This window comes from Myodes glareolus, chromosome 20, assembly GCF_982192425.1.
Source record: "Myodes glareolus chromosome 20, mMyoGla1.1, whole genome shotgun sequence".
NCBI lineage: Eukaryota > Metazoa > Chordata > Mammalia > Rodentia > Cricetidae > Myodes > Myodes glareolus.
In genome coordinates, this window is record NC_142045.1 from 26,625,062 (window position 1) to 26,652,253 (window position 27,192).

Below are 27,192 nucleotides of genomic sequence, written 5' to 3' on the forward strand. Positions count from 1 at the left end.
ATGAAGGAGAGTCACTCTGTGTGAGGATTAGGCAGAGGAAGCAGGGAAGTCCTCAAGGGTCGGTCATATTTCATTAACTATAAGCAGGGATTTTCCCAGCTAAAGGAACATCAGGGCTTATCGAGGCCAGAATGCAGAAGAGGTGTAGTGGGAAGAGGAAGATAAGGCTGGAGGCAGGGGTGGGATGGGGTGGGGTGGGAGGAGGGGATAATGAGTGACCAGGCTATTACAGACTTTGCTTACTATCCTGAGGCGGCTAACTTGGTCCTGTAGGCAATACGCAGCCACTAAGAAAACTAAAACAGAGACAGGACAGATGACAGATGAGAAGAAGAATGAAAGGAAGGCTGAGGCAGGAGGCCAGGAGGAGACTTGCAGCGAGACACGGCAGTTAAAGGAGAGGACAAAGAAAGAGACGCTCTTCCGAAATCCTCCCACAAAAAAAGCAACTGGAGAGACGGCAGAACACAGCGGAATGTCTACAAAGCTCTGGAAAGTTGTCACAGGCCAGTGAGACACGAAGGGCAGAAGGAGCAATTGCACAAGAGGACGAAGCAGGAGTTGGTCCTGTCTAACGCGATGGTTCACCGATGGAGCACAAACAAAACCCGCTCATCCATCAAACAACCTCCGAGGTCGGGAGCGGCCTGGCGCAGAAGCAGAGAAGTGGAAACCTGCAGCTGGGAGGCCGCAGTTGGGGGCACAGATGAAGACGGAGTTTCTCAGGGAGGGAATGAATGAGATACAAGAGGCATGTCCTGGGAAAAAAAGCAGTGTATGTGAGAGAGAAGGATGAGAGACTGGCAGAAGGGTGACTGAGGTGCAAGGGACGGGCTGAGGGAAGCCTCGGCAGCACAGACCTTCATGGAAAATCGCTCATTGGCCTAAACACCACAGGGATGGCTGTAGATAGATGGGTTTGTCTTTGGGCCATCAGCTCACAAACAACAACATGGAGACTTATTATTAATTATAGAAACTCAGCCTATAGCTTAGGCTTGTCCCCCTAGCTCTTCTAACTTAAATGAACCCATTTCTATTCATCCACATGTTGCCATGTGGCTCTCACGTCTCCTCCTCATGTCTTATTCCCTCGGCGTCCAGCTGGCAACACCGCCTTTCTTCTTTCCTGAGTCCCCGCTAGACCCAGAAGTCCCACCTAATCTCTTCCTACCTAGCAATAGGCCATTCAACTCTTTATTAAACCGTCCACCCTGGCACATCTTCCACAGTATAAAGGAATATTCTGCAATAGATGGCAAGGGAGAAAAGGTGAATATGGTCCCCAGAGTCTCCCAACCAGGAAGAGACAAGGGGTGTTTTCAAAGAAGCCATTGGTGGCGTGGCGAAGGCAGGTCATTGCAGGAGTTGAAATGGGAACTGGAAGAAAGGACCCTGGCATAAGAACTAGGTATAAAGGGAAACGCTGAGATTAGGTGCAGCATGAATTAATTGTTCTTAATAATAAAAACCCGGAGTCAGATGTAGGGGTCAATGCTGAAAGAGCAGAGAAGCAGAGCTGTTAGACACTAGAGTTCTTACCTCTATCAGTGCTTAGGCCAAAGGGTCAATTTCTGTCCCTTCAATCCTCAGACTGCTGCTGTCTCTATGAAGCCTCAGACTGCATGCACAGACCGAATCCTCAGACTGCATGCACAGACCGAACCCTCAGGCTGCATGCACAGACCGAATCCTCAGTCTGCATGCACAGACCGAACCCTCAGGCTGCATGCACAGACCAAATCCTCAGACTGCATATGCACAGACTGAGTCCTCAGACTGCCTCCGTCTCTACAAATCCTCAGACTACATCTGAGCTTCCGTCTCCTCCCACCTTGTATTCCTCTCTCTGCCCAGCCATATCACTCCTGTCTCCACCTTCCTAGGGCTGGGCTTAAGGACAGGTGATCCCAAGTGTTGGGATCACCATTGGGTGAGCTCTGTCTCTCTTTTAGACAGAGTCAATCTCATGTAGCACAGGGTGGCCTTGAATGCACAGAGATCCATCTGCCTCTGTCTCCCAAGTGCTGGGTGTGTGTGATACACTGCCTGGCTTCTGTGGCTAACTAGTGGCTTAGCTCTGCACTCTGATCCTCAGACAAACTTTATTTGTAATCCAATTACAAACAAAATATCACTACAATTAGGAAATGGTAGATTCCCTTAGGTCAGGCGAGGGTGTGTCTGTGTGTCTGTACTTGTGTCTGAGTGGACAGAAGGACAGAACAAAAGGCTGAAGAGGGTGGGAGAGGTAGGCTAGAGAAGGCAGAAAGTGTCTAAGAGCACAGAGAAAAGGCTTCATTTTACAAAGCCGAACAGCATTCCTTTCACGAAGAATAAAGGGAGGCTTTGGCTAGACACAGAAAAATGACGGTGCCTTAGTTACTTTTCTATTGCCCTGACAAAGCACCATGACCAAGGCAACTTATAAAAGAAAGCATTAAGTTGGGATTTATGGTTCTAGACCATCATGGCAGGGAGCATGGCAGCAGGTAGGCAGATATGGTGTTGGGGCAATAGCTGAGAGCTTACCTCTGAACTACAATCACGAGGCAGAGAGAGCTAACTGGGAAGGGCACGGACTTTGGAAACCTCAAAGCCCACTCCTAATGACACACCTCCTCTAACAAGGTCACACCTCTTCATCCTTCCTAAAACTTCCACCAACATGGGAACAGGCATTCAAACTTATGAGCCTATGGGGGTTCATCCTCCTTCAAGCCCCTACTCATGGGCGTATGACGTAAGGATTGAAAACTTAAAAGAACTTCTAATATCTCCACTTCCTCTGAGGAATGAGAGCTTTGCTGACTAGACTCTTAGGAGCCCTTTGTAACCCAGGTACAAATGAAAGCGGGAGTGAGAGGTACCTAAGAATACGGGATACTAGGTGTGTTGGTACAGGGCCCATAATCCCAGGATTTGGGAGACTGACTGGGATGAATTTGAGTTCAAGACTAGCCTGGTTACCCAGTAGGTTCAAGGTCAACCTGTACTACATAGAAACCATGTCTCAAATAAACAAACAAACTAACAATAAATAAATAAATAAATAAAATCGTGTTTGCACACCTGACAGGGACAGGCATAGGGAAGACCGTAAAGGCCTTCACAGGTTTGTCTGCGCAGAGATTAGAGGGCTGAAGTGTCTCCATCTTGGCAGGAGACAGAGTTCAAGAGGCAGAGACCCTATGAAATGATTGCACGAGAGCAGTACTTCCCACGGAGTGCTTCCCTGTGCCTGTGTTTGCACTGCGAGTCATTAACTGATGACTTATCCTGCTCTGTTTCATAACAGCAGGCTCCCGGAACAAGGGTACGACAGCCTCTCTTTGCGTGTCAGCTCTATAGTCTGGATTTTCTTCCCCGCCCCCTCTTTTCTGAGACTTGGATGCCTTCACTCTGCTCGCAGAAGGGTGAACCCAAAGACCAGTTGCTAGTCATCGTTTTCCGACTGATCTGTGCTGGTGTGTGCAGCAGTTGTCTGCTTCTTTCTGTGGCTGACTTATAGGTTATTATATGGGTATGCACACCTTGCTCTGCCATCTGCCCAGCGATGCTATTTAATTGACTTCAGTCTTGGTGAATATGAATGAAGTCATATAAACATCTGCATACAGCTTCGGGTGAAGTGTGCTTTTGCATTCTCTGAGGCGAGTTCCTAAGAATAGGAATGGTGTGCTTTGGTAATCTAAATCAAGCCAGGTTCTGGAACAGCCAGGTACAGTCAGGTGCAGACAAGCAAAATCAACTTGGCCCCAAACTTTACTGTGTATAAAAAACTCAAAATAGATACCAAGGAGTAGGGGAGATGGCTCTGTCAGCAAAGTGCTTTGCATGCAAGAATCTATGCTAACAAATAATGACTAAATAAACTAGATGTGGTAGATTTAGTTTATAATCCCAGGGCTGGAGAAGAGAAGACAATTAGATCCTGGGGCCGCCTAGCAAACCCACTGATACATAACAGTCCCCACCCCCCACATTGAAACATTCCATCCTTCAGGGACGCTCCTTAAACAGGAAGGCAAACAACTCAAACAAGCTTCAGGAGACCCCTGAAACTGAGCAGATTCACTAGGCTCCTCCCTGCCAGAGTAAGCAATAAAAGCTGCAAAGAAGACTCTGAGACCAGACCAACTTCCAGGGAGAAGCACAAACTAGTCAGGATGCCTGAAAGAAGTTTAGACCAGAGTCACGTGGAAAGGACTCTCCAACCCGTTGATCTGCCTGCAGGCTGGGCAGGATGCTCCGGGTTTCTAGCTTTTGTGGGCTGTCACCCATGCTGAGATGGGCTTTAATGATGCAGCTGTCTTTGAGTCATTTCTATTCCTGTAAGTAATCTCTTACCCATATTCTTCTAAGTAATCCCAATAAAACTCACTGGTTTAGCTCATTGGTTGGACTAGCGGTCTCCATACTTTAGTAGATCTGAGGGGAATAGATGTGTGTCCTGGATTTCCCCACAAAAAACCTTAGTCACACAACACCCACCTGCTGTAACTGGAGAGTCCTCAGCTGGTTAGAGACCTGCTGCAAAATGCAAAACAGCTGGGCAGTGCCTGAGAACCAACACCCAAGAGTACCCTGTCCTGCCTTCATACATACACGCACACACACACACTACAAATTTCAAGAAACATCAGAAAATATTTGTGGCCTTTTATTTGTCACACACTTCTTAGATTTGGCATATAAAACCCGATACATAAAAGAAAAAAGTTAATAAACTAGACTTCATAAAAATAAAAGCTGTTCTTTAAAAGACACAGATATAGAGAAAATATTTGATTTTTTGTCTGATAAAGAGCTTGCATCCAGCATGCATAAAACTGACTCAAAAATCCATCACAAACAACCTAATGAAAAGCATACAAAAAGTCTAAATAGACACTTCACCAAAACCAATGCAAATATCAAAACCGAGCTCACCAAGTATGATCTGTCTTATTGGTCATTTGGGAAATGCTAATTAAACAACGAGATAGCCTACATATCTAATAAGTGGCTACAGTTTTTAAAATCCTGCTGAAAATTTGTAGGACAACTGGGTCCTTGCATTACTGGTAGGAATGTAGATGGCACCTACATTGCAGAGAGCACTTGACTTTTTCTTCTAGAGTTACACCTGCAGAAGTTGAGAAATTAGAATAAGAGAATGCGGGAAGGTTTGGACAGGTAGAACATCCTACATCTTAACTGTGGTACCAGTTGTACAAAGTGAACACCTTTGTTAAATCGCACACAGCTTTGACAAGATGGCTCAGTGAGTAACAGAGCCTTCTGCACAAGTTTGGAATTCTGAGCTTGATTGCAGAAATGTACAGGAGAAAGCAACTCAACAGAGTTGTCCTCTGACCTCTGCACACATGCTGTGTCATATATACAGCAGCAGCAACAGCAACAACAATAATATAAATTTTTAAAAACTTACAAGATCAGAAAGGGATACATTTTTCCCATGTGAATTTTAAAGGGTTTGGAGAATGACAACAAAGGCTGCTAAGTTACTGTGACTTTAGGTAAACTGATTTTCTGTGCCTCAGTGATTTTCTGTGAGTCTGCACACTTAGGGTAAAATATTATTTTCCCTCCTATTTTTGTAAGAATCAAACATGCTGGGCCAGGTTTTGTGGGTAAAGGAGCTTGCTTGCTACCAAGGCTAAAGACCTGAACTCAATGCCTGTGTCCCATATTGTGGGAGAGGAGAGTCAGTGCTGGAGAGAAACCCGTTTTCTGATCAGCACTAATGTGAGTTGTCCATGGCTGAAGCTGGGAACAGGCCATGAAATATTTTGTCAGTTCCATGACATTGGGCAGCTCGCTTGTGTCTAGGAAGTAGTCTCCTGCAGGCTTCTGGTGTTTAAGGGTTAGTATTACCATGCAGTAAAAAAATTCAGATATTTAGGTCAGTGAAGGATGAACCACGCTTAACCCAACAGGACACACTGGCCTCCAGGAATCTCATCGATCATTCTGTGGAAATGTTTGGGAAGCACGAAGAGGATGCTGGGAGGATGGGCTATTGCTATCAAAACATTAGAAAGCTGATAAAATATAAGTCCTATACACCCTGCTGGGTAGTTTTGTCAGATCCAAAAGAAACTCAAATGGCTACCTGTGGTGTCTATGAGCACACCGAAGTGTCTGTTTGGCCTCTGGGCTGCTTCTGTACCAGTGACTTCTCTGAGCCTTTCTAACCCCGTCCTTTACCCTAAAGCTCTCCAGCCTAAGGGCTTCCCTGTCCTTCCTCCGCAGTTTCTGATTCCTATTTTACCCTACCAAGTTGGCCATGCTCTCTCCTGGTTCTCTTGGTTCTCTTTGTCCTCTCCTCTCTTGCCCATCTCTCTTCCTCTCTCGCCCTCCCCCACCTCTCCTCTCACGGCCCACTGGTCATGTGTAGTCTGCTACTTTCTCTCCCTGTTCTGGACTGTTCCAGTTGTCTGGCTGTACCCTCCCTCATATCAAGAATAAAACCTTTCTCCTCAGCCTTGCTTCAGAGTGGCCATGTCTTCATTTTCTTCAGTTTGCACACAGGATGGGAGTTTCAAGAGCCTTCCTAAGAATCAGAACTCTCTTCATGGTAGCATAGCTTTGCTTCTGGTTCTTTTCCCCCTGAGGCTAATCAGTGCAACTCTTTTCTGCGTTTGAAGTTATTTTTGAAGAGGAATAACTCACCTGCCCTATTCACGCAACATGGCTGCCAGAGAAGTGAATGGAAGCTGGCTTTAATAACACCAAGTCAACAGCTGGTCAAAGCAAGTGTAGGAAGAGCAGGGTGGGTTGCTTGAATTGTCTCCACAATTAGAATCCCCAGAGGGCAGGTTATTGTAGCAGAGGACAGGTCTACTTCCATACCCCAGGGAAGCAGGTGTGTGTGTGTGTGTGTGTGTGTGTGTGTGTGTGTGTGTGTGTGTGTGTATACAGGTCTAAGTATCTGTGCTAATACACAGAGGAGGAAGCTCAATGCCTTCATCTTTCACTTCCCACTGTCTTCTTTGAAGACAGGGTCTTTCCTGATGTGGTGGGGCACGCCTTTAATCCTAGCACTCTAGAGACAGAGGCAGGGGGATCTCGGTGAATATGAGGCTATTCTGATCTCTACAGAGTGAGTTCCAGGCCCAGTTCCAGACCAGCCAGGAATATATAGTGAGGCCTTTTTGGAATAAAAATACAAAAAAAAAAAGTTAAGAAAATACAGGGTCTTCCTCTCTGAAGAAGAAACTCACCGTTTTTACTAGGCTGGCTGGCTGGCCAGTGAGCTCTTGGGGTCTCTCTGACTCTGCCTTTCAGTGCTCAGTATGCCCTATTCTTTGCATGGGAGCTAGGGACTTGAACTCAGGCAGTCATGCTTGCAGAGCAGGTATTCTTACCCACCGGGGTATCTCCCCAGCCACTTGTGCCTCAGTTTTTAATAATATACTAACATACCCATCTCAGCTGTAAAGAGAATTCAGTCAGGAGAGCTGAGTACTAAACAACCATTATAAACACAGCCCTCTGCACCCGTCACAAGTGGCAGAATAATGCACGTTTCCCTCTATGTGGTTTGCTTCTTTCTATCTAGCATCGCATTTTGATGATAATTCCACATCTGTTCCTATAGAATTGCTCTGATCTCTGTGAAATCCCATCGCAGAGGATTGTGTGTGCTATTGTTAGACATGTGAGCTCTTTCCAAACCAAAGATTCAGCAATGACTGTGTTTACAATACTTCGCTGGAATCATATGTCTAAATAGGCCTAATAGAGGCTCTTGTAAATAAGGCAAGTTGTTGAACTAAAGGGTGTGGACATTTCGGGGCTTTATAGACACTGTCCAGCGCCAAGAGAAGTGCACAAGGGGCTCCCTTACCCTACACTCACACTAACAGGGGTCAGTGCTAAATGTTTTGGACTTAATAGATGCAGTTTTATCACAGGACGATTAAAGGCAACTAAGCTATGGGATGTCCTTACTTCTGAAGGGCCCTGAAGAAATAACTCTTCCTCTTAAAGGGGAAGTGACACCCGTGTCCAGGGAGACAACCACAGTGAACACTTTTGAAAATAAGTAATTGGATTTGCTTGCTCCCTTTCCAGTTCTCTCTGTACTCTCAGCTTCCAGGCTCTGTGGGAGACTTCTGGGTCTTTCTCTGTCTTCTCTTACGGCTCTATCTCCAGCTCCCAAAGCAGTGGCTGACACATAGTAGGAGCTCAATAAATAAGTTAAACCTCGGCTCAATGCTGGGGAAACTGAAATGCGTTGGACTGCTCTTCCCTTTGTGGTCCAGATTTGCTGAAGGTGGGCATGCTGATGCAGAGGTAGCTGATATCTGTAGGGTTTTTCGTCTCCTGAGCAGGCAAGGATAACTTGCCCTGAATATAGAATCTAGAAATAGATTAGGCATGTTTACTAAACCCGAAAAATATTTCCTGTAGTACCAGAAATAATTTTCCCACAGCTTTGTGCTACATCAAAATATTGAAGCTGACCGAAAATTTCCAATTCTCTACTATTGTTGTAACCTAGAAACCAATTTTTATATTCTAGCACACAGAGGTGGGATAAAAACCTCCTGATGTTGGAATTCTCCCAGGTGCATTCAAATTTAAAATATTATTATAAAATTTGGATAATTTTAAAAAGTGATTATTGATAACTATCATTGAAACCTGGGTCATAAAAATGTACAGTTTTGAGTTATCAATCCAGCGTTTGAGAAAAACCAAGGACCAAAGGCTCTCCCGGACTTCCCAAGTGCCATATTTTACTGATGAATTCTATGAAAATTATCTCATCTTTAAATCTTTGGGTAAATTGGTAGGTGAGAAAAAAACGTATTCATCAAAATGATTTTTTTGTGATTTTTGAAAGCATGGGAAAGAATAGGGATTTAAATTTTCAGTTATACCTGTAGAGTAGTGATCATAAAATTCTTCTCATCCTTGTTTTTTTCCCAGTCTTCCCAGATTTGCTCCCAGCCATCCCCGTGAGCATCCACGTCAATATCATTCTATTCTCCATGATTCTGGTCATCTTAACCATGGTGGGGACAGCCTTCTTCATGTACAATGCTTTTGGCAAGCCCTTTGAAACGCTGCATGGCCCACTAGGGCTATATCTTGTGAGTTTCATTTCAGGCAAGTATAAAATTCTACCTCCAAAGACTAAGTGCTTTTCTAGTGTGTCAAAAGATGCTCTACCTAAATGTAGTTATGCCATGCGTACAGTAATATTTTTGTAGTATTATATATGACAGCAAATAATGGAGAAATACTATAATTATCTAACAATATGGAATTCACTGTATACATTATAGTAGTCTATATGAATGAATGAATACAGTTTTTACATTATAATTTTGAAGATATAATCAAAAGGCTAACACTTGTATCAAATTGTTAAATGAAAACATTAGTAATATTTTACAAATATTATGAACCTGTTGGACTATAAATACAGAAAATATACATATAAAAATTGATGGAATTGTTTATATATAGCCATATATTCTTTCACTCTCACACACACATACACACATACTAATATAAAAGCTATATTTATATATGGGTGATGGGTGAGGATACTTTGCTAGTTGTGGTGATCTCCAAGGATGGGAGCTATGGATAGCCTTAATTTTGCTCATTGTTATTAATATTTTTTCCTTTGGTGTGTTGAGACAAAGTTTCTCTGTGTAAAAGTCCTGGCTGTCCTGGAACTTGCTTTATAGACCAGGCTGGCCTCAAACCCACTGAAACCCACCTGCCTCTGCCTCCCAAGTGCTGGGATTAAAGGCTTGAGTCATCACCGCCCACCCCAGTTATCAATATTTCTAAATGTTCACTAGTGTACATTTATCTATTCATAATGAGAAAAATGAGAATTTTTCATCATAAAATGATAAAGGCACCCACAGATGAATGACCACATTCGGGACTGTCACTGCTTCGTGTTGACTAACGCTGGTTCTATCTGGGAAAGGATACAAAGGATCTACTCTCCACCCAAATCCAGTGTTTTGATAAACACATTCCACTTCAAAACTGGGTTGATGAAAAAGGTGTAAAATCTAGTCAGTGCCAGAGGCGCCTCTAATACATTTTTTTTCAAAGAAGAAAAGAAAGATGAGAAAATGAAATCTATTTACATAATTCATGTGTGACTATCCTTCGATAGGAGGCTTCTGATTTTACACCATTCCAAACTTACAGATCAGTTCAACATTCTATTATGTTCTACTGATGATTTCCGGGAGACTACAGCTCACACCAGCCAAAAATCTAATGGAAGTCCCTGCTGGACAATTTCGTTTTCCTTTGAAGCTGCCCTTGGCAGCCAGCTCTGAAGCAGCCAGCACAGACTTGTTCCTCTTGACACTGCTGCTTCTCCCACACCATCCAGCTCCAGCACCAACTTGTCCAGGTGCCTGCCTAGAAAACGGAGCCCTGTAGTCAACAGGGGCTGATGGGTTTCAGAAAGCAGTGCGGTGTACTTGCTGTTGACACACACTATACAGACACTCAGGGTGCTCCCGCTCACACCTTGCTCACCAAAATATTCACCCAACTAAAAGAGACTGCTCCCCAGGAGGGATCCGGCTAACATTTCCTTCACATCTTTTATAGATGCATAACACAACTTTATCACAGGAATGAACACTCTATGAGGGCAGTCCAAGGAGTTCCCACCTATCTCTGGCAAAAGCAGCTGACTTGAAGCTTACTGTATATTGTTAAAAAAAAAAAAATAACAACAACCCTCACGTGCATAGGTGAGAGAAATAAGAACCCCACTGGGACAAAATTAGCAATGCAGACCATAGAGACAGGAGGTCCTGTGCCAGAGAGCAACAGGCAGGAGTGTGGCAACGGACTGGTTTTGAACTGAGATGAAAAAGATGCAGTCTCAAGGTGGGATATGCAAGCCAAGATAGCAACTCAATCTCCCAGGAAGGACAAGGGGTAAACATTTGGGGATTATGTCACTCACTGAACATACCAAACTGAACTGGTAGACAGTCAGTTGAGTCTGTAAGTATCCAGGCAGTAGACAAACGAGGCATGATCTCAACAGAGATTTGATTTTTTTAAAGATTTATTTGTTTGTTTGTTTTATTATTTGAGTGTATTATTTGAGTGTTCTATCTGCATATATACCTGCACACCAGAAGAGGGCGTCAACTCTCACTCACTACAGATGGTTGTGAGTCACCATGTGGTTGCTAGGAATTGAACTCAGGACCTCTGGAAGAGCAGTCAGTGCTCTTAACCTTTAAGCCCTCAACAGAGATTGAAAGCAGGGCTGCGGGCCAGGTGAGCAGCGTCCGTGTCACCTGGGAACCCGTCAGCACAGTGAATTCTGAGGACACAGCCCCAGAGTGAAGAAATGGGAGCTATTGGGGCGGACACACAACTGTGCTTTAGCTGGTCCTGCAGGTGAAGCCCTTCTGCGCAACCTCCAAGGTGCACTTAGAACAGTGGTTCTCAACCTTCCTCGTACTTTGGCCCCTTAATACAGTTCCTCATGTTGTGATGACTCCCAACCATAACATTATGTTTGTTGCTACTTCATAACTATAATTTTGCTACTGTTATGGATCATAATGTTTTGTAATCTGAGCTTTCTGATGGTCTTAGGCGACCCTTATGAAAGGGTCGTTCAGCCTCCGAAGGGGTCTTGAGCCACCGATTGAGAACCACTAAGCTAGAGGGAATTGCCTAAGAAGGGGTTGGAGAACTGAAAAACCACAGTGGTGGTCTGAGGTAGCTCAGAGGGTAATTTCTGGAAGCACCTACCATTCCTGGGGTTGGCGAAGAACCTGAAGACTTCTTTAACTGACCAGAAATAGAGGGGCCCTGAGGGCACTGGGTTTCAGACCTCGAAGAGCTGCCACTGCCTCCCTTCAGAACACTAGCAGAAGATTCTGGAAGTGTGGAAAAATGCCGAAAGTCCCAACAGCTACCAGTGGGAAAGTGCTGCTTCCATGGCCTTGCTGCCAGGAGTCCCAGGCCAGCTAGAAGGAGCAGACCTTCCCTAGTCATTCTGAGCAGAACTTAGCTAACCAGCTGACGAGCAAAGCGAGTGTGGAGACCTTGACCCAGCCTCATAAAGTAGAGGACAGAAAAGCTGGTTGTGGAGAGACGCTTGCGCTTCTACAGACCCGGGTACCTAGTGCTCCATCTCTGGGTGAAGTTCATAAGGGAAGCCCTTTTGGAGACAAATTGACAGTTCTGATGGACGGCCTAACTAGCAGTGTCTGAAAAGCAAGATGTCTCCAAGAATGCTGGGTTCGATCCAAGTCCCAGATCTGACCTTGGCCTCCAGCCAAGTGTGATGTAAGGGCGAACCTGGGTGCACAAATACACACCGGAACAATCAGTCCCGAGGCTCACGCTGTATCTTAATTCATATTGAACTTGGAAGTGCAGGTATTTGATAAAGCGTGGTGAATCAATGACAGGGGGTGGAGTGGGGGCAGAGGGAGAAGGGCAGGAGCCGTGTCCACAGCAATCCCTTGCAAAGGCCCAGAGTTCACAGAGAAGTCAGCTTCTGAAACCCCAGTCCTCATTTTAACAGCAAAAATTGTCGGTCATTAAATAGAAGCTGTACAAAATGAGGGTCAGAAGGACAGACGGGTGACAGCCTTTAGGAGTAAACAGGGTTCTTGAAGCATAAACCACCTCATTCTCTTTAAGTCCATTCAGGGAACCCAGGAGTCCTTACAGTGTGGGAAACGTTTAATTCTGTTTGTAGCTTTCATTCAGACCCCAGTTCTAAATCCTGATTGTATCAAGGTAAATTTTTAGAGGTGGTTTTTTTTTTAATTTGTTTGTTTTTTTGTGGGTTTGTGTGTGTGTGTGTGTGTGTGTGTGTTAAATCACAAACTCTTTAAACACGAATATTCACAGAACAGCGACTGTGTTAGGGTTGTTAATTTTAAGTGAGTCACAGTCCATTAGGAGACACCCAGGGGCTTCTCCCTTCACTGAATTCCTTCCCATTTTCCCCGCCCAGCTCAGGAATCTGTGCTCATTGATGCTGCTCACACACCCTGAACCTCCTCTTTTCCTTCCTCGTGTCCCCATGCACCTCCAACTTTTCTCTGTCCTCCACAGTTCTTCACACTGAAGTCATATGAGTCCATCTTTGAGATGTCTACTTCCTGTCTAGGTGGGGACTCCTAGCTTGTGTCTTGAACCATGAGGAAGAAAGAGAGAGAGAGAGAGAGAGAGAGAGAGAGAGAGAGAGAGAGAGAATGTTGTCTTCCAATTCTCTATGTGGAGCTTGTCAATTCTTCAGAACAAAGGAGGCAGAAAAGGAAAAACCATGCCTATGGCTGCCGCCACCACTGCAGCTCGCTGATGCTTCCAGCCCAAGATCCTGCACACCTCTATCCTCTCCTTAGAGATTCCAGTATCATCTGTATGCCTCGGCCGTCTCGGGATAACATTCCTGGCCACTGTCGTTCTTGCAAATCAGTTCATTTGCTTTCTTCTCTAGTCGCTTACAAGCTGGTTTTAAGAAACCTTTTCCCCAGTGTAAGATTTAGGTAATACCTTAATGGGCCCCCATAGTCCATCTGGGGCATAAGAATCCCCGGAAGAGCTTTCTAAAATTGCTGAAGCCAGCTCCCTACCATGTCAATTAAGCTGAAGGCTATGGGGTGTGGGCTTGGATACTGTTTTGGATTTGGGCTTAGCTTTTTCAAAGGAAGCTATCTGAATTGGCAGTCCGCATTGAGACTCAGTGCCACAGGTGCCTTCACTGAGATTTTTTTTTTTTTTTAGGCAACAAATGGTTACATGTCCAGTCCTTGTAAAGGGGGTGCTGGTGACCCCCACAGTGAAGCCAGCGCAGGGTCTTACCTACTGGGAGAGTCAAGCAAAAGCATATATGAAATCAAACCAGGTGGTGGTGGTGCATGCCTTTAATCCCAGCACTCGGGAGGTAGAGGTAGGCAGATCTGTGTGTTAGAGGCCAGCCTGATCTACAGTGTGAGTTCCAGGACAGCCAGGGCTGTTATACAGAGGAGAGCCTATCTCGGGGGTGGGGGGGAGTGTATGTGAACAATCGAATAACCGCTTGTTGCCCTTCTTCAAAGGGTGGTAAACAGGTTATGCAGACAAGGCAAGCAGGGACCTGGCTTTGAGCTTCTGGAAGAGGAGAAGAGTCTCCCCCCAGTGACTGAGTTGCTGAGAAGTCTCCAGAGCTTCCCAAACCATGGAGAGATGCACCCAAGACCCTGGAGAAGGAGAGTTCTATAGAGGAAGAGAAAGCAAACCCACACTGCTAGAGGGATAGACAGCGAGAAGAAATGCACATTCATTAATTAAAATGTTTGATGGAGCTAGGGAGATCACATGATATGGTTAATACTGGAGCTTAAAGTCTCTGTTAAGTATTTTAGAGTGGATTTTAATTGCTGCGAGCTTTTGAAACTTTTAAGGTATCTGATAGATTTACCTCTTTAAGCAATGTCTGGTTGAAAACAATGCTACTGCCTTGCAGATGGATAGAGAATAAAAAAAAAAAATTCTGAATGCAGATCCAAAACATTTTGCAGGGAGCTTACACAAATAATTGGCGGTGGCATTCGCTGAGGTAAGCAGGCAGAGGGGGTGGGGCCAAGGGTTACAGTTTAGAGAGAGGCATTTATTTCCAGGAATCAAATGGTCCACTTGGGGTGTGTCAGTTCTGAGGTGCTCTGAGATATCCAAGTACAGGTGTTGTGGAGACAGGTGGATACATGAATCTAGAGTTCAGAGGGTAGGTTTAGATGAAAGAATTACATTTAAGTGTTGCCAGGGTATAGAAATTACGTAGAATGAAAATGAAAATGGATGGGGGAAGGTACTGAGAAAAAAAAATGGTCAAGATTCACATCTGAAGGACACTTTGAGTGGCTTCTGGGATTGGAGAGGAAGAGGATATTGAGGCAGCAAAGGAATATTGAGAGAAGGAAATCCGGGCAACTGTGGTGCTTAAAGGTACGAAAGGGATGTTTCAAAATAGAAGTCACCATTGAGAGTCTAATAAATGTGGCGAGAAGCTGGAGGTAAATAACAGAGAAAGACTGATAATACGGGGAGGGGGGGATACAAAGATCCAAGCTCAGGAGGTGGAGAGAAAGAGAGAGCTGCGCTCGGAGGTGACCAGCCCCATGCTTTCACATCGGCACAACGATATTTGAGCATACTGCATTCATATCTATTTGACTGTCAGGGCTGACTAAGTGGGAGCGGAGAGCCTTAGCCAGACCTTCGTGTGGAAGACGTGCCGTGGACCGTTGGCAGAAAGCCCCAACGGTCTAGGGATAGTCTCTGCAGTTGGCATGACACTTCTCAGGCTTCTGTAGGAGGACGCAAAGCACCCAAATCTGGGCTTGCTGCAGTGGCATTGATGGCACGTGTCTTGAGTTCCACCAAGCAAGACAAACAGATGCAATTTATGCCTTTCTTTAGAAGGCATGCTCCTAATACAAGCCCAATTAATTATGATTACAGCTATGGCACAGAGCAAAAATAAACACAGTCGAATCTGCAACATGAAGACAGGAAAAATAAAGAACAGCATAAAAATAGAAGGGCTCTGACACCGCACACAGATTCAGTGTTAATACTGCCCTCGCCTCCCTCTCCGGGCTCCGCAATGCCCGCAGGACATAATAGTCAGCAATTGGCGAATTGAGAACAATGTGCACCTTTTTCTGTCTCAGTCATCATGGAGATGTTTTCCGGGAGTCTGAAAAAGATTCAGGGATGTCTAGCCGTGGAAAAGCCGGGACTGAAACTATCTTACTAGGTTCCGCACAGACCGCAGAACAGAAACCAAAGAAGGAAAGAGAAAGTGGCGGTGGAGCCCATGATGGCAGTGGGCATGGGAGTTCATTTCCAAGTGCAGGAGAGCAGTGAAAGGCCAGGATTGTCTGGGGCTTTTGCTTTCAGACCACCAATGTCAAGGACCACAGGCAAGGATGCATTCAACTTCTTTTCTGTCACAGCTACTGGACTCTTGTCCTATTCAGAAAGCACATCTTCCTCTCTGTTTTGTTGAGCATCAAAGCCCAAGTCCTTACCACAGCCCCAAAGCATCACCATGCACTATGGAAATGCATGGCTGTGGCTCAGAATATATACTATGTCTGACTTCTGCCACTCTGTCTTCCTCTCCTTTTTGATTAACATTCCTGGCTCCCTTTTTACGCATGGTTGTCCTCTCTCTGAAATACCATTCCTTCAACATATTCTCTCTCTCTCTCTCTCCCTCCCTCCCTCCCTCCCTCCCTTCCTCTCCCTCTTCCTTTCCCCTCCTCTCTCCTCTCTTTCACTTCCTTCAGGATCTACAGAATACTTACCTTCATAAGCACTCCCTACACCTTCTACCTTTCTGTCCTTCCTGCCTGCTTTATTTTATCCTCCTTGGTACATATCACACTCTGCTCAGCTATGGAATATACTTACTTACTTTGTCAGTGCATCTCTCCACTGTGGCTACCAACACAGCTTCCTGGGAAGGAAAGTTGCCTTAAGTCTTGTTTGGTTTAGTCATGTATAGTGACTATATGACCCAGCACAGTGCAGTAATGATACAATGCTTGTGGAATGAACAAATAAAGGAAAACCAGCCCTGCATATCTACCAGCAACAACGGCGTTCTTTAAAATACCGTTTTCATTAGGCATTGTGAGTTTTGGACCCTGCTCAACAAGATGACGCTGGGAAAACTCGGGAATTGTGGGCTGTTTGGCCATCTACTGCAGAAGACAGGGGAGGCTTAGCTTAACTGATGCCGTTCCTTTTCCTGCATCTCTGTTCTGTGGAACCACCTAACCTAATTCCTTGTTATCATAGCCTCTAATTTTGCTCCTTGGTATCGGCTCCATTTCCTTGTCCCCTGACTTGCTTTCTCGTGGTGACCACGGTCCTCTAAAGCCGTGTGGAAGCAGAAAGCTTCGACCTGGGAATGAAGCCATTCCTGGGGCTTCACCTTCAGTGAGTGAGACTGTAAAAAGTCCCAGGCGATTGACCCCCCACCTACGAAGTTGTAAATGTCCCCCTCTTGCTTTGAATCTTTTGGTAGTCCAAAGAAGTACATGACCGTTTGTCGTTCTAGGTCAGACAGACAATGTCTGTCCTCTTTGTCACCTAAGAGAGACTTGAGAAACTCTGCTTCCATTCTGAACGTGTTGGCTATGGCTTTCAAAGGAACTGGCATCCTAACTTATGATTCTCCAAATTGTGAGCGTCGTGCTAATAGGGATATTTCTGAATTTCTTCCCCCACGAAGACTCCATCCCATGGCACCCTGGAGGCCTACACACCCTGGCAGATGCTCTCACCCAAAAACAGAGTTAAGCTCAGGGCCAAGCAACAGGAAAAGCAACTTTCTTACTGGCTGTGAGCTGTTGTGGTGGCTGTCAGCTTGGCCAAGCTAGAGTCATCGGAGAAGCAGCAGCCTCAGTTGAGGGAATGCCTCTATGAGATCCAGGTGTAAGGTATCTTCTCAATTAATGATCAATGGGGGAGGTCTCTGATGGCCTTCCTGGGCTGCTGGTTCATGGTTCTGTAAGAAAGCAGGCTGAGCAAGGCAGGGGAAGCAAGCCGAGTGAGCAGCTCTCTTCCGTGGCCTCTGCATCAGCTCCTGCCTCCAGGTTCCTGCCCTGCTGGAGTTTCTGTTCTGACTTCTTCCAATGATGGTCTATGATCTGGTAAACCCTTTCCTCCCCAACTTCCTTTTCGGCCGTGGTGTTTTGTCGTAGCAAGAGAAACCCTAAGACACCTATGTTCCCTGTGTCATCGGGCCTGCAGACAGACAACACCCAACCCGGCTCTCCTGGGCAGCTGCCAGATGAGAATCACCAGTGTGCTGTGGCTAGCCCATGGTGAATGTTTGTACGTGTCTGCTCATTTGTGGTATGACAGCCCTATAACTCAGCTTTCTTATTCAGTCAGAAATTACATTAGTAATCAAAGCCATTAAAGGCAGGGAGTACAAGCACAGCAGCATCCAGATGGTGGGGAAGTCAGACAGACAAAAGGAATGTGGCTGTGGTCGCTGTGTGCGATGCCGGGCTGCAAACGTGGGCCTTGCACCTGGTTGGTTTCCAAATTCTAGTGTGAGTGCGGCTCAGCAGGCTTCCAAAGTCTGGTCCATTCTAACTCCCCTGTGAGTCCAGCAGTGAGGATCAGACGGACAGACATGCCGGGGGCCTGTCGCAGTAGCTCCAGCTGAGCTAGGGAATTTGATGTACATGTTCACTGGGACAAAAGAGGAGAGAGACAGGCAGACCTAATTCTACCATGTGTGAGGCCTTGGGAGCATACGAGTAAAAATCCATATGCCGTAAGTTTAAACATTTATGTTTAAAGTTAATTAAACTATTCAATTCAATGCGCTGAGTTTTTCTTCCCCCAGAACCAGCCGTCCAGAAGGACCTAGGAGGGGGGTCTCAATTTAGAATCCTTGACTGCTGTGAACTCTGCCTGTGAGTCAGTGACAGAAGCACCCTGGACTCCAGTTCTGTCTACTTCCCTTCCTAGGTCGGCTTCATCTCATTTAGGAAGGGCTTTGAGTATATATTGAGGCGGTATCATTGAGCTGCATATCAAATGGCTATTCTTGAGACATTCGCAGTGTTCAGGGATATATGACAGCAGCCACCAACACGCTCTTGGAAGGACTAACCCTGACCAGATGACCCTGCAGCCTAGATATAGGCTCAGGTCTGTTGGGGCAGGAGCTCTAAGGTTCCCACAGTGTGGCCTGTAACTCAGGCCTGTTCTCCAGGTGGACATGTTCTTTTGACTTCAAGCATGCTCCTTGTTACGGGAGGGAGAGCTTTCTAAAGAGGAATAAAGCAACCCCCTCTAGACAGGGGACAGGATGTAGAGGCCCTTCTTGCTGGGATAGAGAATCATTTTGGAACTGTGACAAGCCTGGTTCTCCTATCTCTCACGTCTCTCAGCCCACCTTCCTCCACACACAACCCAAGCAGTCAGGCCACACAGCAAAAGCCTTCATCCGTATCTTTTGCTCGGTAAGTCATAAATAGTCATCCTTGATCCCACATCTCTTTGATGGAGGTGGACAAAGAGAAGCAAAAATATCTTCAGTTCACACTGGGCTGTTTCCCTTTAGGAATCACAGGCAGGCTGTCATGGCTCCGCCTTGGGCTTCGTCCTCTGACTTCAAGATAAGAAAGTTCACGGTGGTCAAACCCTCACACCCAGAGTCTCGAGGGGAGTCCCAGATTGCTCTCTTGGCCACATACGCTGGCCGGCTGCTGGGGATCTTCATGAGGAGACCCAGTTTGTGCCTCAAGATGTGCAGGTGACTAATCTGAAAAGCAGGCTCATGGAGACACTGTCCCTTTAACAAAGGATCCCTTTAAAATATTTAACGACTCGAAAAGGAAACTGAGCTTGAATTTTCCTTTAAGGCACTGAGGAAATAGTGTTTCTCTCCTGTCTGAGACTCACCATCTCCTCAGACAAAGAAAGCTCTTATAGTAACAGCGATGGCATTTTCGCTACAATTTTCAAATAAAAGATAAAGAGAAAACAGCATCGCGGCCTTTCTGTTAGCATCTAACAATAAAGGAATAATATGGCTTGCGAGGGGAGAGCTCTGGTTTGAAGCTGGGAATACAAAAATAGTTAGGCTGACAAATCTCACAAAGGAATCTTCTCAGCAGCCAGGCTGAGGAGGGTGGGAAGCAAAGTGTCAGGAAAGCGATAGCCTTCGGCTATTTGTGTGATATGATGACCAATTTGATGGAGCCAGCCCTGGGTGGAAGGCTCTCTTTCTCTTTCTCTTTCTCTTTCTCTTTCTCTTTCTCTTTCTCTTTCTCTTTCTCTGTCTCTGTCTCTGTCTCTGTCTCTGTCTCTGTCTCTGTTTCTGTCTCTGTCTCTCTCTATTTCTCTTTCTCTTCTCTGTCTCTATCTCTTTCTCTTCTTTGGCTCTATCTCTTTCTCTTCTTTCTCTTTCTCTTTCTCTTCCCCCTTCTTCTCTCCCTCCCTGCTTTGTCCCCTTCCGTCTGCCTGCCTCTTTCTCCTTTATTTTTTTTTTATTTTTCATGAAATCCTCCTGCCTCGACCTCGCAAGTGTTAGGATGACCGCTGTGTTTCTGTGAAGTCCCAAAGCACCTTCCCTGCCTTCCCTGTCCATGCCTGCTCCTCTGCCTAGCAATCAGTTATCAGTCCATCTGTGCTACAATCCAATGCCTTTGGAGAGGCCACAGGGACCTGTGCTCACTCACACTTACCATCTCCTTCCACACAGCCTACTCTCCCTTTGTGAGCTGGCTTTTCCTATAGATACCCCTGAGGATGCTGCCTGCCCCTTAGCAATAGTGCCCCGCCTTCCCTGCTGTGTCTGTCACTCACCTCGATGAGATTATAATTGTTGCTATACTGCGTAACTCATAACTCATCGTGTTCTCTTTGAGAGCAGAGACCATGGATGTTTTCTTTCAAGTTCAAATCCTCATTGTTCTCCCTGTGCCTGCCTTATACTATGTCTAACTGAAAAAAAAAATGAATGAGTGAATTAATGAAAGGGAACTGAGACCACTATGCTGCTGTTCCCATAGTATTTGAAGTAACTGAAATCAAAGAATAAAAAGAGTCATATGCTGAATTGACAATAATCTTATTTGAGGGAATAAGACACTTTATTATGGCTTTGGATATAGTAAGGTTTCTGAGGTGTGAGGTGGGGCAGGGCAGCAGTTGACGATTAAGAAGGAAAAGGGGCTGGAGAGGTGACTCGGCAGTTAAAAATGCTTGCTATTCTTGCAGAGGACCCAGGTTCAATACCCAGCACCTACATGGTGACTCACACTGTTTGGAACTCCAGTCCTTGGGAATCCGACACCCCTCCTGGATACCAGACATATACTTGGTGCACAGACATACAGCCAAATACCCATACACATATAATAAAATATATTTTATTTTATATTTTATTAAAATCTTTAAAAGGCTTGCAAGAAACATAAAGGACTATAGAAACATCATAGAGCAAGCTATTAATTGATCATTTGTGTGTATCAATTACAATGTCAAAAGCTAATCATTAAATCTCTACCTATTACAGATGATGCAACCACACATGCAATTTGGGGATTCAAATCCCCTAATTTCATATATTAAGAGTAGGAATTTGGGGTTGAACTCGTCTGGTCTGATCAGAGTCAGAAAGCCGTCTCAGCCAGTCACCTGCTACTAAGAACTGCGTGGTGGCAGTCTGAATCGAGCAGTAGCCATAGAAACTCTCAGGAGTTTGGCCCATCAATCCTTCTCCAGGTCCAGCCTCACTTGCTACCTGCTTCTGTCCCTGAGGCCATCCACCTGAAGTGGGGAGGGGGAAGAGGGGAGGGAGCCAGATTCCCCTTCTTCATCCTCAGGACAGAAGATGACCGTGGATCAGTTTCCAGAACCCAAGTAGAATGGAGCAGCCCTCTCTGGCAGGGGTCGCATGCAGCCTACAGTTCCATCGAGTGACAGGTGATGGAGGAATCACAGAAGTAAGGGAAGCAATAAAAACAGAAAATGTCTTCACATGTTGACATTTAGAGGCTAAAGTCCAGGGATAGCCTGGTGGCTTCGTGTGTCTGGAATTCAGATTGTGCTTACTTGTTTTGCAATAGCACACGGCTTCTATTTCTTTCTGAATGAGTGTGTGCTTGCATGTGTGTGGAGGTTCATTGAGTGAGTGTCTGTGCATGTATGTGTGTGGAGGCTCATGTGTGCATGCATGTGTTTGGAGGCTCATTGAGTGTCTGTGCATGCATGTGTGTAGAGACTCATGTGTGCATGCATGTGTGTGGAGGCTCATGTGTGCATGCATGTGTGTGGAGGCTCATGTGTGCATGCATGTGTGTGGAGGCTCTTGTGTGCATGCATGTGTTTGGAGGCTCATTGAGTGTCTGTGCATGCATGTGTGTAGAGACTCATGTGTGCATGCATGTGTGTGGAGGCTCATGTGTGCATGCATGTGTGTGGAGGCTCATGTGTGCATGCATGTGTGTGGAGGCTCATGTGTGCATGCATGTGTGTGGAGGCTCTTGTGTGCATGCATGTGTGTGGAGGCTCTTGTGTGAATGCATGTGTGTGGAGGTTCATGTTCGTGGAGGCTCATTGAGTGAGAATGTGTGCATGCCTGTGTATGGAGGCCCAAGGTTGATGGTGGAAATCAGCTTTGATCTTGCTTGCATCTTATTCTTTGCAGAAGGTCCTCTGCTTAAATTCAAGGCTCACAGACACAACTAGTCTTATTGGCATGCTTGCTCTGGGGATGCCTGCCTTTACCTTGTAAGCAGGAATTACCGGGTGATTCCACCCTGCCAGATGTGGGCTCTGGAGATCCGGACCCTGGGCCTCACACTTGCACAGTGGCTACTTTAATCAGAGTGCTCTCTCCCCTGTCTCATGATTTCTTTGAGGTGGCCATTTCTGATGCCACCTGGACGAAAATGTCCCCAGAAGGCATCACATTTCAGCTCAGAGAAGGCAGGAGTGAGGTGGTACCTCTCTGCTTCTCCACCTCAACTACCCTCGTCTCACCTGAATAATGCTGACTTTATTCAAGGCGGGCACACACCCAGTTGAAAATCTGAATTCGGCTACAGAAAGGAGATGCTCTTGGGCAATGACATTTTATCAATAGCTGCCTTTGCCCCAGGGACTCATCAGGGCAGTGGTGGCCAGTTGAGAGCTGGAGGGGTCATGCTACCCGTCTATGGGGAAACCCGGGACTTTTCCCAAGAGTTTGCGTAACTGACATTTATCTTGTGTCCCCTGTGAAGTACAGAGGAACGTGTTCCCTTGAAGCAATTGTGTCTGCTTAGCAGTCGGAGTTTGTCACCGTGCTTTGAAGGTGCAGTGAGGTCAGCTTGATTCTAACTGCCCTGTGCAAGCCATCAGTGTCCCCTCCCTGCACGAACCTGCCTGGGTTACAGCCACACCCCAAGTGCTACCAATCACAGATTGGAGAATCATGACTGCCTTTTCCCAGCAGTATTATTTTGGAGAAGAATGCACATGGGGATGGTGTTAGACATGCTGTCTTTGCTCTGCTCCTTGATGTTCTCTCTGGACCCTGACACTCAGGTGATGTTTGTGCTAACGTCTTGTTTGTTCCTCGTGTTGCAGGCTCCTGTGGCTGTCTGGTCATGATATTGTTTGCCTCTGAAGTGAAAATCCACCGCCTCTCGGAAAACATCGCAAACTTTAAAGAAGGGACCTATGCCTACAAAACGCAAAATGAAAACTATACCACCTCATTCTGGGTGGTCTTCATTTGTTTTTTTGTCCACTTTTTGAATGGGCTCCTGATACGGCTTGCCGGATTTCAGTTCCCGTTTGCGAAATCTAAAGACACGGAGACTACTAATGTGGCCGCAGACTTAATGTACTGAAAAGTAAATATCTCCATAATTTCTCAATAAGGGAATGGATTCGCTTTGGCCACGTTTCAGTATGGTTAATTTCATCGGTGCGTTTAGACTTCTTAAGCACCAAGCCCCCTGTCCTCTTCAGTTATGTTTGCAGGCTGTGTAGTAAGGATTCCGGCTAGAAAATCACGGAGGCAGAGGGTGGCTTCAGAAAGTTGCTTTGCCTGGTGGTTAACTGCTAGCACAGTTAGTCCACAGCAGCTGGCTAGGTGGACAGATGTTTCCTCCCTTTACTCACGGAAGGGTGAGATGCATGGCCCACCAAGAACTCCACAGGCTCTCGGAATATATTTTAATAAAGCAGATGTTATTTCTAGTCTCCACATATTTGTTGTCGCAGATCCCGGAAAGCCGAGGTGAAGCTGGTGTCCTGAAGTGACATTGTTCTGAATCTTTGCAAGGGTTCTTTGTGACCGTTTGCTTAAGGCATGACATTGTGACTATGATGGTCAAAACTAGAAAACCTTTACAAACAAGCCAGCCAGGATCAAAGGTATCCTCCCTTCTGCAGCTGAAGGCTTGCAGTGGCCGGCAGCGCAGCAGCCACCCAGGCATGATGGGAAATCCTCCCGACTAGACAACCTGGTGAAAGCGACCCACTTGAGACAGTTTCCAGCTTCCTGTCTGCGGCACTAATGAACTCCACATTATGAATAGTATATAAACCCAGAATTGAGGTGGTATTGAGCTTTGCCATGGCAGTCATGAAGCATGATCCAACTAAATTCTTTCCCCTTGAATTGTCCACGAAATTAATCTGCTGGTGACCAAAGGCCACAGTGAATCCGAAACTGACCCTTCTTCACGCTCAATGTGCTATCTGTCCTTGGGAAAGCACTCAGAAAAGAGCAAAGAACAGAGAAAATGTCACTATGCCTTGGCCATGAACACTAGACCCATAAAGGGTTTGGAAATGCTCAGGAAAACAAACCTGGGAGCTAAGAAGAAGGCTCAGCTGATAGAGGGCTGGCCTCAGGAGCTGAATAGCTGAGTTCAGATCCCCGGCGCTCATCTGAGAAGCCTGGTGGCACACGCCTGTAATCCCGGCACTGGGAAGGCAGAGATCTGGGAGCTCACCGGTGAGCCAGTCAAACCTAGTCAGTGAGTTCCAGGGTCAGTGAGAGACCCAAGAATAAGGTGGAGGTGATTGAGACAGACACCCAGTTGTCCTCCAGCCTCCATGACACCCCACCACACACACACACACACACACACACACACACACACACACACACACTTCATCTTAGACTAATTTACCAGGAAGGAGCTACTGTGTACCTGAGATAACCACTCTGATGGTGGAGTGTTGTTTACACGGACATTAGGACACACTCTGCGTTTTCAAGATGGAGTCCTTGCACCTTAATTCACCACACCTGAACATTTCTAGAAGCCCACCAGCTAGTCTGTCCAGGAGCATGTACTTTCTTTGGTGATGAGCTACTAATGCCCAGGCCTGGAAGTCATGAGCCAAAAATCTCAGGCACAAGACTGTGTTAGAAGGGGAAGGGGAGGATGGAGTGGATGCCTCCCCGGAACTCCCACGGCTCTCCTTCCACCTCTTCCTCGCTTCTCAGAGGCCTGGAAAACTTCCCTGTAGCAGCAAGCTTTTTTTTTTTTTTTTTTTAGAAAACAGGAGTTTGCTTCCTCTGTGTTCTCTAAAAGGAAGACAAGGGACAGACGCTGAAACCTACTGAGAACCTCGCGGACAGATTAACAATAGTCCTTCTGCCTGGACAGGAGCAGGAAACAGGCTCTTTAAAGACATCAGAATGTCCATGAAAATCCAATCACCACACACACACACACACACACACACACACACAATCAGTCTGAACACTCACAGTTCACACTCTCTCTGTGTCCCTCTTTCAATAGATGAAATGCCTGGGGTTGCCCTGAGGTGGGGCCCTGGCGTGACACTCTTTTGTCTGCTCCTTCATAGGGATCAAAGGCCTTGAAATTGACAGTCATTTTTGCTGAGCTCGGCCCCTCTTCCAGTTAGTGGCCATCATTCTCCTGAGGACTCAGGGCCCCCTGCTGGCCCTGGGCTGGCAAGCACCCCGCCAAGGTTAGGACCCAAGCGTGGTTACCAGGCACCAAACTATCAAGGCTGCGACGCTGCCTGGAGAGGGTACACGTCTACGGAAGAGTCCAGGGGTGTTCCCTGGAGGAGGAGAAAGGTCCCATATGAGCACGTTGTTACCAGGATTAGTTCTCCCAAACAACTGCTTTTACTGTCGTGGCTTGTTTTAATGGGTGAATACTGTGGTAGCTTAGAAACTGAAAATGTAAAGCCACGGTTTAAGACTGCAAGGGGGCATCTTGTAACAAAGGACTAATTTCATTCCTAACTCCACACGGAGCTCTTGGCCTGTTTATTATTTACTGTTGCATCATCATTGATTCGGTTTCTTGACTTAGGATTACCAGCTGAGTCACCAAGTCCCACTCTTTCCTCCGTCCCTTTTAGCTGCTGGTTTATAGTATTTTTAAGACCAACACCTTTTTGAGTTGCTTTAGGCTTTTGTTTGTTTGTTTCGGACAAAGGTGTGATGTGCCTTTTACAAATCCAAGCCCTGCCACTATACAGCACCTACCCAGAGCTAAGGCAGCATATACATAAGATGTAAGCAGGTGTTCAGATGTATCAGCTTGTGACCAGTTCAGAATCCCAGGACCTGTGAGAGGCACCGGGTAATTATTTCTTGAATGACTCTGCCAATCAAAGTCCTTTCTATTCCAGAGAACCGACTGCTTTTAACAATAGCTAACATTCCCCAAACTGGGTCACCTTCCTACCATCTGACCCTTTCATTCCCCTTCATTTCCAGCTCATTCTACCGCTAACAAGGCCCTGGAATTTCAAAGGGGGAGGGACTATTTTGGAGACTGCATTTCAGCATGGTCAGACCTCCCCAGTGCTGTCGCTGCATGCAGCGCTCAGGGGAACATGCTGATGCTGGTTCCAGTGAATGAATCAAAGAGCTCCTGAGATACTGGTGGAGCTTCAGCTACATGTCCTGCATGACAGGGGTATGCAGGCTCCTACCTGCTCTTCAATGCATTCCAAAGGTCACAGGGACTGCATTCCTTCTGAAATACAGATCTTTCCCTCAGGAACTAAATTAAAAACGATAAAGTGAGCTTGGTCAAATGAAAGTAGAACTAGGTTCATGCCCAGATTCTTCCTCAATGCCAGCAATGGAATGGACTTGCTAGCGAGGCAAGAACAAGCATTTTGGGGTTTTAGTTAGTTCAAAATGTAATCGCCATTGCAAGTTCAGCCCTGGTCCACTTGACACACAATCATATCTCCTTATGTCATGATTAATTTTCAGATCAAAAGAATGACCAGGTCGTACTTATGTCTACACATGATATAACTATCCCATGGGAAAACTGCAAATGTACTACATATTTAACCAGATTATAATTACACCTAACGTGATGTAGCTATTCCTCATACAACCTCAAATGCATTGTGGATTTAGAACAGGAGGGGCGCTCTTTTAGTATCTCAAACTCAAATATGATAACTGTCAGTGGTCTCTTAAATGAGACTATATCATATGGTAAAGAAATCGAGGGGAAAAACATCGTCTCTGTACAAAAGTATTTGTAACAAAACATGACATAAACACTCATGTCAACTACAATCCTTGTCTCTGCAGTTAGTCACGTGGCCTGAGCTGGTATTTATCAATACCTTCCTCTACCACCCATTCTGTATTTCCTCCACCTCAGCAGTTCT

At 45.8% G+C, this 27,192-nt stretch overlaps 1 protein-coding gene across 2 annotated transcripts in view; it reads left to right on the forward strand.

The window, feature by feature from the left end:
• Positions 1-25,885, forward strand: part of Clrn1 (clarin 1) — a 43,003-nt gene extending 17,118 nt beyond the window's left edge. The window contains exons 4-5 of one of the 2 annotated variants that reach the window (XM_087899495.1): positions 8,944-9,123; positions 23,137-25,885. In XM_087899495.1, coding sequence (XP_087755621.1) covers positions 8,944-9,123; positions 23,137-23,402 — 446 coding nt within the window. In that variant the 3' untranslated portion in view covers positions 23,403-25,885. Of the gene's footprint in view, positions 1-8,943; positions 9,124-23,136 lie in introns of those variants that run through there. The other variant, XR_014996921.2, reaches the window with a different exon arrangement.
• The last annotated feature ends 1,307 nt before the right edge of the window (positions 25,886-27,192 follow it).